Source organism: Lycorma delicatula, chromosome 4, assembly GCF_047948215.1.
Source record: "Lycorma delicatula isolate Av1 chromosome 4, ASM4794821v1, whole genome shotgun sequence".
NCBI classification, from domain to species: Eukaryota; Metazoa; Arthropoda; class Insecta; order Hemiptera; family Fulgoridae; genus Lycorma; species Lycorma delicatula.
In genome coordinates this window covers 207,688,001-207,700,291 of record NC_134458.1, presented here as the reverse complement: position 1 = coordinate 207,700,291, position 12,291 = coordinate 207,688,001, and the positions used below count along the sequence as shown (strand labels likewise).

The window sequence follows — 12,291 nt, the reverse complement described above, 5'->3', positions numbered from 1 at the left end:
TAATTTATCTGCACCCTTGTGAAGCATAAACATTATCTTGGGTACAGAAATCCTTTAATTTTGAATGTTCATCCAGCCCTCTGTGATTGACAAATCGACAGACACTCGATCTTGTAGCTGCGGTCATGAATTAATACAAACTAACAGGAGACAGTCATCGGCGAAAGCCTGGGCTGTGACCCCTTCCAGAAATGTCAGTCCCAAAAATCTGTTGAAACCAGGTTCCACAGCAAGGGACCGAGAATGGTGCCTTGCAGGCTTTCCCTGATGATGGATTTTTCCACAACGAGGTGTGCATCCTTAAACAGAGCTGTGCAATCTGACAAGTAGTCATGTACTATGGCCTGCAGGGCTAGGGGAACTTTGCGATGTTCCAACTCATAGGAGAGAACTCCAACACAAGGAAGGAAATGCTACCTCTTTGTCAATAAAAATTGACAAATAAAATTGAACGCCTGGTATGTCGCCACAGATGCTGAAGTGTGGTCACCACCACCAAACCCGAATCGAACACCGGGCAGCACGTGCAATGGCTTTGGCCAGTAACATGACTAGCAAGCTGCCAGGGATTGCGCTGCAACTCACGCATGGAGTCTTGCGATAGCTTGAGTTTGGCTTCCTTGATGGCTTGAACGTACTCATTACGGGCGCGCCGGTAGATCCGCAGACCCTCAGCACGCACGTCATCAACGATAATACCCGTTAGGGGGCGACGCTGGTATCTTCTCCTAGTGAACCTAGCATGCAGCACACTAAGGTCAGAGGACCACTACGTTTTCCCGGGTTTCCGCCTGCGTTTAACAGACAGCTACTGGAAGCAGTGGTCATGACGGCTCCAGGCACTCTCCGATCAGCGGACTGGTCACTACCTAAGGGTCCGTCCATTGGCCGAGGCCGCCGTAGGACCATATCGCAGCCAGCCTTGATAGTCCGACCGAATTGTTCAGCCATCAATTTCACTTCCTCCCTGTGCTCCATGCGCCATTCCAACCCCTGTAAAGCAGCCGCAAACTCGTGCCGCACCCTGTTTTTATCCAGGTTATCTTAGGTTATAGCGACCCGAATCTGGAGCTCTTGGACCGCCACCGTAAGCGATCACATAGGTTATAAGCCTATGATCACTCACACTGGCCTCGGGCCAGACAGTCCAACTACTTGTAGACCTAAGCAGATCGCCCGTCACCAAGGTGACGTCGATGTAACTTTCCCCCAGTTCGGAAGAGAAAGTCGGTGGTTGTTCTCCCTCGTTAAGCAAGTGGAGGTTCCTGGCTTCAATGAACTGTGCGAGACCAGCGCCTCTGGAGTCAGTGAGTGGTGAACCCCAAGCGGAAGACTTGGCGTTAGCGTCCAGAGCACCCAGCACTCTGATGCCCAGTAGACCATCCAGAATCCGCCCCAACTTCGCCAACAATTCATCGATACTCCATCCAAGCTGGAAGTATCCCGAAACCAGTACAACATCGAGCGTACCCCTCGTGACTCGCACGACGGTGAATTGCTCATCAGAAAAAAACTGAGGCATCAAGAAGACACCCAACGAGACTGAGCAACCACGATCGCAGAGAGCGGCCGTTCCCTACGAGAATGAAGAACGTCAACCCCGTTGAAGCCGACCACCCTATCCCGGACCGTGTATGGCTCCTGGACCAAGAGTACCTCGAGGTCGTACTCCTCAAGAATTATCATGGCTTCATTGGTGGCCGCCCAGGAACGATGCAGGTTTAACTGTCCCAGGCACAAGCGTTCGATATCGTGATGATCATCCTTGAAAGCTTCTCCCAGTTCAGGCGTCGCCATACGCCGTATTGTTTACGATCTTCACCCGGGTTATGTCATGCAATCTGCATTGTTTGCCCCTGACCTGGTGTCCGCCATCAAAGCCTTTCACCAAGTCACAGGGAGTGCACTGTGCAGGTGCAGTCTTATTAGAACAGTTAACTACGCTGCGCCCAGCAACGGTGCAATGACCACACACCTCCAACTGTGCTCTACAGCAGATAGAGGTGTGCCCAAAGTCTTGACATTTGGAGCACTGGGGTACTTCTGTATGGTCGACAACCCTGCAAGAGCTCCACCCAAAGAACAGCTGATCACCAGTCACCAACACCTGCCACATCTTTGACAAGGTCTCAGTTATTCAGTCGCTCTTCAGGGCCTTTTTCTGCCCCAATTGCCGGACCACCCTGATCCCCTTGAGGAAGTCCTCGATATCCATATCCAACAGGATTTTGTGTATAGCCCTGAGGATTTCAGGCTCCTCTACCTTCATTGCCCTTGGCAAATTGTAGACCAATAATTGCAGTCTCTGCTCAGCCAGCAACTGAGCCTTTAGCCTGTTCTTCCTAAGAACGTCAACCTCCAACAGCCACTACGCCTGCTGCTCATTAACAACCTCTAAGACGACTCCATGGTCCCTTGTTTTTTTGACCCGGGAAATCTGGAATCTTTCCTTCCGTGGGTCCAGGACCTTCTTCAGGGTCAGCTCCATCATCGCAGACAAAGCCCCTGGACTAGGCGTCACAAGGACCACCTTGACAGTGGCTCGCTTAATTTTGATAGCCGGCAGTGGGACTAACCCTCTTAGGCCCCAGCGTGGCTGTTATCGCAGCGGAGGAGGCATGTTTTATTACCTTCTCCTCCACCCATTTCAGAAAAGTATGGATCTTGCCAAGGACCCTTTCTGTTTCCAGTTTGAAGTCCTTAATTCCTTCCACCACCTGATCCATCTTGCCCGACAGTCGAGAAACAACTGAATCAATGGCTTGTTTTGCACCATGGAGGTTTTCGTTTTTCAGCACCAGTTCAGCAACGATCAAGGAACATTCAGAAAGGTACAAGTCGACCAGCTGTCTAAACTCGACTAAAATCCTTGACTCCTTTTTTGAGGACATTTTGGCCCATGCGGACCGCATACCCTCGATCCGCCCTATCCCTTTGGATCCTGAGCTAGACCCCTTCAAGTGAGGCTTCGCCCCAGAGTCCACCAGGACAGAGCCAACCACCACATCGCTGTACTCCATCATCCTCGACTTTGCAAGGTCCTGCCTCTCAGCCTTGGCTGAGAGGCAGGACAAAAAGTTATAATTAGTTTTTAAGATACAAAAATGAGATATCAGTTGTTTAGCTCCCATAATTATTAATCATGTAGGTAGAAAATTAAATATGTTAAAGTTACTTGTGTTTATATATTTTGTAATCTTTGCTAAAAAGATTACAAGTTACTTCTTCTGTACGGAATCCATCTGTACCAAACCAGACAATGGAACTGTTTTTGTATGACTAAACACAGTGGAAGTATTCTGTTAGTTACACAAAAAACTAGAAAAAACCTTTCTTTGCTTCCTTTGCCATTTTTAATAAATTACCAAACCATTTGAAAAATCTTCCCACCAATTTAGTTAATATACAATTAAAAAATTATTTTCTTTACAGCAACAATATTACTATCGTTGAATTTTTTTTTTAAATACTGAATTTTTTGCGTCCTGTTCAGCGTGTACATAACGTAAGTTTATGCTGAAAATAATTTTCAATAATCCCTTCTGAATTTGAATTAGTTTATAGTATTTTTTTTATATTTAATGTATTGTATAGGGTTATTTTATTTTGTTAATTTTGTGTACAGAATGATTCACGTACTGTTACTGGTGCTTTCTGGGCACATTCTACTAGCGAAAATTATGAAAAGAATTCATATAAATGTAGGTTATAAAGCATGGGTCTGGAAACACTCTTTTAGTAAGTTATGGCGAGTGAAAGATTTCACCTTGATTTCTGGGCAAAGAGTGAAATAAAATCATACTGAAATTCTAGGAACCTAAATTAAGGAGTAAACTTAATGTTTCATTTATTGCTGCTTGTAGGATCACAATTAAACTTTCTACAGAACACACAATGAACTATAACAACGGATTCACATTTGGCAAATGTAAAACAACAGAAGACTTTCTTTTCAAGAGTTGCCATCTCTGCTAGTGGTGCTGTCAAATGGAAAAAGAGTATCAATCTACGGTCATGCGCACAACTAGAAACATCCTTTTTGCTCTTAAATTCTAGACTTACAACAACAATACTGTACACCTCACTTCATCCAACAGATATAATAACAAATTTTAAAAAAATAAATAAATTTTTCCTAAAACATCATCATAATTTTCTCTGTATCAGGGCCATCTAAAATAATATTTCATTAAGCAACAAGTTGTTAAGAGCTACAATATAATGTAGAGATGTTATATCCAAAGAAAAACAGACCTGTAACATTGTACTTCATATTCACTTTTTTGTTATGTAGAGGATCCTTTTCCTATCTTTTTACATTGATCATAAATTTGAGATTATAACCATAATTACAGTCATGAACTGATAAATGAAAATGTTATCTGACACATTCAAAATTTCAGGATTTTCATACAATATTTGAAGTAGAATGAAAAATTCTGTCTTGAAGGTAAATCATTTGGTGGAAGTTTTGTACTATCTGTATTTTTACGGATGATACCCTAGTGAACCCTAAATCCTAGTGTAAAATTGCATTTCATTCCCTCTTATAAGCTCAGTGAATTTGCATGATGACTTGTTAAGCATTTTGGATTTCAGGTAACTTGCTTGATCAATTAATGGTTTTTAGAGGCCTTATAGTTTTTCTTTATTTACACCTAAAACAGTACTAGTTGGCTGGAATTTGTTAATCCAGTTTAAGATTTCAGCATGAAGGAATTCTATTTAATTCCAGAATCTTGAACAGATAGCAAATGAAACATTTGGATATAAAATTTTTATCAAATGGAAATTATCATCTTGTTACACTTTTGATATAGCTCGTAATACCAATCATTTGTTGGTCCATGTGCTATTTATTCATAGCTAATGGGAATTTAACTGATGATAACAGAAGAAACTGGTTTGCTACCTCACAATTCTTTATGTATTAGCAGTGATTTCATATTGGTCAAAACTTATTGCTTGTACCCATAATATGATATAAAAGAAAATATTAAATAAATAAATTCACTCTGACTCCAGCTAACAAATTCATATTCAGTAATTCCTGTAATAACAGGAACATGATTAAATTGTTTACTTATAATTATACAAGGGAATATCAGAAAGTAAGTTACACCCCCTCTATGAAACAAACACATTCATGAAGCAATTTTTTTTTTTATTGAACAAAAAACTACATATTTTTATCTATTTTTTGACATAATCCCAAGTTTTTCTAAACACTTTTCATACCCTGTGACAAGTTTTTCAATTCCACTCTCATAAAAATTTTGTCCAATTTCCTTCAACCATTTAAGGACCGCTTCCTTAAGTTCATCTTAATTAGCAAAACGCTCCTCTCCCAGGTCTCACTTGAGAGGACCAAACAGGTGGTAGTCGCAGGGTGCGAGGTCAGGGTTGTAAGGTGGATGAGACCATAGTTACCACTTGAACTTTTGCAGTAACTCCTTTGTCACATGAGGCTGAATGAGAAGTAGCGTTGTTCTGAAGAAAAACAACACCATCACTCAATCTCCCGGATCTTTGATGTTTAATCACTTTACACAATTTTTTTAAAGTGTAACAGTAAGATTCAGCATTGATTGTTGCTCCTTGGGGCATAAATTCACTATAAACAACTCCCTCAGAATCGAAAAAGAATGTTAGCATAACCTTTCAAACATGTGGAGATGTTATCACTTTTTTTGTCTGCGGCAAATTTTTATGTCTCCATTCATGTGATGCTCGTTTAGTCTCAGGAGTGTAATGAAGCACCCAGCTCTCATCCCCTGTGATGAAATGTTTCAAAAACTGTGGACCAGTCCTGGAATAACATTGAAGAATAGAAAGATCAGATACAAAACGTTGATGTTTGTGGTTGTGATCAACAGATGTGGAACTCACAGTGCACACATCTTATGGTAATCAAGCTGATCATGAATAATCACAAACACACTACCATAACTGATATTAAGTTCACTTTCAATCTCTCTAATTTTAATGAGCTGGTTAATCAAGCGTTGTATTAATGCGTTCCGCATTACCCTCGAGTTTGCAGTTGAAGGACGCTCAGCACGCAGTTCGTCACTCACATTTGTTCTTTCATTTCTGAAGATTTGGCACCATTTTGTGATCATCATGCGTGACATTGCATTCTCACCATATACCTCAACAATTTGGCAATGAATTTCACAACAATTGTAATTTTTTGCCTACAAAAGTCGGACTACTGATCGTACTTCTATGCTGGACAAAAACTGTAGAGGACACGCCATATTGACAATAATACTGCACACGTACTGAATTGCTGCTGGGGGAGCATGAAGACAACTCAACCAGTGCTGCCATACAAGACATTAATATCCCTTTAAGTTCAAGAACACAACAAGGGTGTAACTTACTTTTTGATCCACCTCTCGTATTTTTAACTTCATCAGGAAGAAATCTCTCTAAAGGTGCAATAACTGAGCTGATTACAACCACAGGAATTCTCCCTAAAACCTATCATTCATTATTTGTTATATAATTTTACATTTTAAAAAAGGTAATATTTCCAATATCTATCATTAATTTTTTCCATAATCAAATGGTTGAACCAGATTTGAAACTCAGAAACTGGCATACCCTTTCTCAAAAACAAATCTTTCATGTCAAGCAATAGAGTAAGTTTTCCATTTGAATTCTTCAATAAGCTGAATTTAAACAGCTCAAAATGTTAATTATTCACTTGCAGATGAAACATGCTTTTTTCAAATTATAAATAAAATTAATGTTTTAAAAATTTTGTAAGGTACTCATTTTACGTAAAACATTACTAAGGATTACTATTTTTATTTTATTAAAAAAATTCATCTTACTGGAATTTTGATTGAATATGCAAATTATTTACTAATTACACAACAATATTTTTTCTTAATATATAAGAAACCCAGATACATCTATTTAAAGACCTTTAAATGGGTAAGCTTGATACAGAATATATCTCTATGTACATAACCATATAAGTCAATACCATGTATTTTATTTTATGAAAAAGTGACATTAACTGCTGTTATCATAGCCATTTAAAAATGCTAACAGCATCCAATGAACTGCCCCCAATATTCTTAACTTTAGTATTTTATAGATAGTAATTCATTAAAAGTGATTTTAGTCATTGAATTTAGCTTATTTCCCATTCTTCAATATCCAGGATGTTACTCTGTGAGGCATTCTAGGTGTTTTATTACCATCAGATATTAAGAGATACTGTTTATCATTTTACCTAGTATTATTATTAACAAATAGCAATGTTATTATTTTACTGTTATCCATCTGCTTCAGAATGCATTTATTATATTGTCCCCCAACAATAATCTGTAGGCTTAATTAATAAGAAGTTAATATGGATTTGGATTACACAGGTAAGCTTCTCTTCATCAGAAAAATTTGAGGAAGATGCTTCCTCTCATTTGGTGGGCTTGGGCATACTAGATGTGCAATTGGTATATCATAAAATGAAAACTCTTCATATAGTTAGTCTTCATTTAGGTAGTTTGTATATAGTAAATAATTTGTGTTAGTATATAGTAAATAAGAAAAATGTATAACAACTCATAGCATTGATGCTTAAACAATTATCAATTACATTAAAACAGGTTTAAATTATATATTCAAATGTTAAATTATATTTTCAATTCTCCTCTTATTATGAATACCTCTTATTAAGAATCTCCTATTGTAATTTTAACTTGAATACAATGTAATAATTGATAAGACTAGCACTTCCGTATAGAAAATCAGGTAATTGAGTAAAATTAAAATATTTGGGAAGCAAAAATTAAATTTTTTTTTTTTTTGTCTTCAGTCATTTGACTGGTTTGATGCAGCTCTCCAAGATTCCCTATCTAGTGCTAGTCGTTTCATTTCAGTATACCTTCTACATCCTACATCCCTAACAATTTGTTTTACATATTCCAAACGTGGCCTGCCTACACAATTTTTCCCTTCTACCTGTCCTTCCAATATTAAAGCGACTATTCCAGGATGCCTTAGTATGTGGCCTATAAGTCTGTCTCTTCTTTTAACTATATTTTTCCAAATGCTTCTTTCTTCATCTATTTGCCGCAATACCTCTTCATTTGTCACTTTATCCACCCATCTGATTTTTAACATTCTCCTATAGCACCGCATTTCAAAAGCTTCTAATCTTTTCTTCTCAGATACTCCGATTGTCCAAGTTTCACTTCCATATAAAGCGACACTCCAAACATACACTTTCAAAAATCTTTTCCTGACATTTAAATTAATTTTTGATGTAAACAAATTATATTTCTTACTGAAGGCTCGTTTAGCTTGTGCTATTCGGCATTTTATATCGCTCCTGCTTCATCCATCTTTAGTAATTCTACTTCCCAAATAACAAAATTCTTCTACCTCCATAATCTTTTCTCCTCCTATTTTCACATTCAGTGGTCCATCTTTGTTATTTCTAATACATTTCATTACTTTTGTTTTGTTCTTGTTTATTTTCATGCGATAGTTCTTGTGTAGGACTTCATTTATGCCGTTCATTGTTTCTTCTAAATCCTTTTTATTCTCGGCTAGAATTACTATATCATCAGCAAATCGTAGCATCTTTATCTTTTCACCTTGTACTGTTGCTCTGAATCTAAATTGTTCTTTAACATCATTAACTGCTAGATCTATGTAAAGATTAAAAAGTAACGGAGATAAGGAACATCCTTGTCAGACTCCCTTTCTTTCTTATAAGGCTTCTTTCTTATGTTCTTCAACTATTACTGTTGCTGTTTGGTTCCTGTACATGTTAGCAAATGTTCTTCTATCTCTGTATTTGAACCCTAATTTTTAAAAATGCTGAACATTTTATTCCAGTCTACGTTATCGAATGCCTTTTCTAGGTCTATAAACGCCAAGTATGTTGGTTTGTTTTTCTTTAATCTTCCTTCTACTATTAATCTGAGGCCTAAAATTGCTTCCCTTGTCCCTATACTTTTCCTGAAACCAAATTGGTCTTCTCCTAACACTTCTTCCACTCTCCTCTCAATTCTTCTGTATAGAATTCTAGTTAAGATTTTTGATGCATGATTAGTTAAACTAATTGTTCTGTATTCTTCACATTTATCTGCCCCTGCTTTCTTTGGTATCATAACTATAACACTTTTTTTGAAGTCTGACGGAAATTCCCCTTTTTCATAAATATTACACACCAGTTTGTATAATCTATCAATCGCTTCCTCACCTGCACTGCGCAGTAATTCTACAGGTATTCCGTCTATTCCAGGAGCCTTTCTGCCATTTAAATCTTTTAATGCTCTCTTAAATTGAGATCTCAGTATTGTTTCTCCCATTTCATCCTCCTCAACTTCCTCTTCTTCCTCTATAACACCATTTTCTAATTCATTTCCTCCATATAACTCTTCAATATATTCCACCCATCTATCGACTTTACCTTTCGTACTATATATTGGTGTACCATCTTTGTTTAACACATTATTAGATTTTAATTTATGTACCCCAAAATTTTCCTTAACTTTCCTGTATGCTCCGTCTATTTTACCAATGTTCATTTCTCTTTCCACTTCTGTACACTTTTCTTTAATCCACTCTTCTTTCGCCAGTTTGCACTTCCTGTTTATCGCATTTCTTAATTGCCGATAGTTCCTTTTACTTTCTTCATCACTAGCATTCTTATATTTTCTACGTTCATCCATCAGCTGCAATATATCGTCTGAAACCTAAGGTTTTCTACTAGTTCTCTTTATTCCGCCTAAGTTTGCTTCTGCTGATTTAAGAATTTCCTTTTTAACATTCTCCCATTCTACTTCTACATTTTCTACCTTATCTTTTACTCAGACCTCTTGCGATGTCCTCCTCAAAAATCTTCTTTACCTCCTCTTCCTCAAGCTTCTCTAAATTCCACCGATTCATCTGTCATCTTTTCTTCAGGTTTTTAAACCCCAATCTGCATTTCATTATCACCAAATTATGGTCGCTATCAATGACTGCTCCAGGGTAAGTTTTGCAGTCAACAAGTTGATTTCTAAATCTTTGCTTAACCATGATATAATCTATCTGATACCTTGCAGTATCGCCTGGCTTTTTCCAAGCGTATATTCTTCTATTATGATTTTTAAATTGGGTGTTGGCAATTACTAAATTATACTTCATGCAAAACTCTATAAGTCGGTCCCCTCTTTCATTCCTTTTGCCCAGCCCGTATTCACCCACTATATTTCCTTCCTTGCCTTTTCCAATGCTTGCATTCCAATCTCCAACTATTATTAAATTTTCATCTCCTTTTACGTGTCCAGTCTATTTGGGCTATAAGAAAGTTTGGTGTTTTAATTTATTTACTGTAAGTCATCCTTCTTGGCTTTTCTTTCTGTTTTGGTGTTTTTTTTTTATTAATAAAATACAGATGTTTTAGCTGTTAAATATAATTCAAAGAAATTAGTTACTTAATCAGTTGTGATTTTGTTTACATTGGCAACGGCCATACGGGCTCTTTGTGATTGGTCGTTGTGTTTGACAGCGGCCATCTTGCATTGATCTGATTGGTTTTCTTTTGTTTACATTTCAATCTGATTTATTAGCCTCTTATTTATTAAAAAACTGTACAAATCAAAAATAGATAGATAGATTTATTAAAAATAGATGAAATCAATCTTGGATGCGGGTTATATATCGTGCTAAAATTTTTTTTATCGTGTTTTTTTTTTTAATGAAATGCAGATGTTTTAGCTGTTAAATATAATTCCAAGAAATTTGGTCGTTGTGTTTGACAGCGGCCATCTTGCATTGATCTGATTGGTTTTCCTTTGTTTACATTTCCAAATTAAAAATTTACAATTAAAAATAGATAGATAGATTTATTAAAAATAGATGAAAACAATCTTTGATGCGGGTTATATATCGTGCTAAAATTTGAGCTCAATCGGTACAGAACATTTTGAGTTTTTGAAGCGTACACAAACGAACTTAACATTTTTATGTATATAGATTTATAATTTATAATAAAATATAATTTTTACAATATTTAAAATTAACATTTTCAACAATAATAAAGCGATTCCTCATATACGAAAAATCGCCTATATGGGAAACGATTTAGAAATTGGATTCAAAATAAGGAATCTAAAGAATTAATCGATGGGGCAAACACTATTTATGCAGAACTTTGCCTCACCGGAATTCCGATAGCCAAACACTGTAGTGGTAAACTTAAAAAAATTAAAGACAGTGGATGTAAACAAGGTAAAATAAATAAATAAAATTTCATCGTCTTTAAAAAATATTTATTATTTTGTAAAATTTATTGTACATTGCGCCGACTAAAACTGCGAAATAATGTGTTTTATTGTGAAATATTTTGGTGAATCAATAATTTATTTAAATTGAAATATATAGACATTAACAAGAATAAAGGTTGTGGTATTATTGGATCTATGGTAAACTTAATTTTTGTAAATTCATATCAAAAACTTTAGATTTATTACCAGTTGAAAAAAAATTTATTCTCACAATATTTTTGTATTTGACGATGAAATAAAATGAAAATGTGTTTTAACCACTCGTTTAACAGTTTCGATTACTTTTAAATTTATTTTAAAATCTGGCATCATTACTTTCAGCGAAAGCGGATAATGGTTGATGGAGGTTGTAGATTGTTTATTGCTGAGATGGCTAATGACACTATGATGAAGTGTAAATTTTACAATGTTTGGTCATCACTACTTTCAGCAAAAATGTAATATACCATTGATTATTTCTTAATGTAAACAATAATCATTATTTAATGTCTATAATTTTAGTTTAAACTTCAAAATCATTGTTAGTTTTGAAAAAAAATCAGACATTACTTTCACCGAAAGCGGGATGATGAGTGACGGAGGTTGTAGATTCTTTATTTTGTTTAGTGTTGAGATTGTAATAGTATATTGACACCTTGATTGTGTAAATGTTATTATGATGTTTGTTCATCACTACTTTCAGCGAAATCTAGAGTTTAAACAATTGTATTATAAATTGACCGATTCGCCATATACGTTTTCAGATTATAAAAACAAATATCCCTTGTATGTGTGTGATTGTTCACGACAGGATGAATCGATAAAAATGGGCGTTATTGATTTGAAAATTAATATTGAAGTTGAAGAGAATTTTAAACCAAATACAATCGTGTATTGTTTATTAATATATGAAAATGTAGTGGCTTACTCAACGTTAACCGGCAAAGTAATTAAACAACTTTCATAAGTAGAAATTTTAATTTTTGCTTTCGCTGAAAGTAATAATGTCCGGTTT

At 36.1% G+C, this 12,291-nt stretch overlaps 1 protein-coding gene across 1 annotated transcript in view; it reads left to right on the top strand.

Moving 5' to 3' along the window:
- The window catches only part of LOC142322793 (F-BAR domain only protein 2-like), a 28,110-nt gene extending 24,398 nt beyond the window's left edge, over positions 1–3,712 (top strand). Inside the window, exon 7 of the mRNA XM_075361869.1 lies at positions 3,626–3,712. Coding sequence (XP_075217984.1) covers positions 3,626–3,712 — 87 coding nt within the window. The remainder of the gene's footprint in view (positions 1–3,625) is intronic.
- The last annotated feature ends 8,579 nt before the right edge of the window (positions 3,713–12,291 follow it).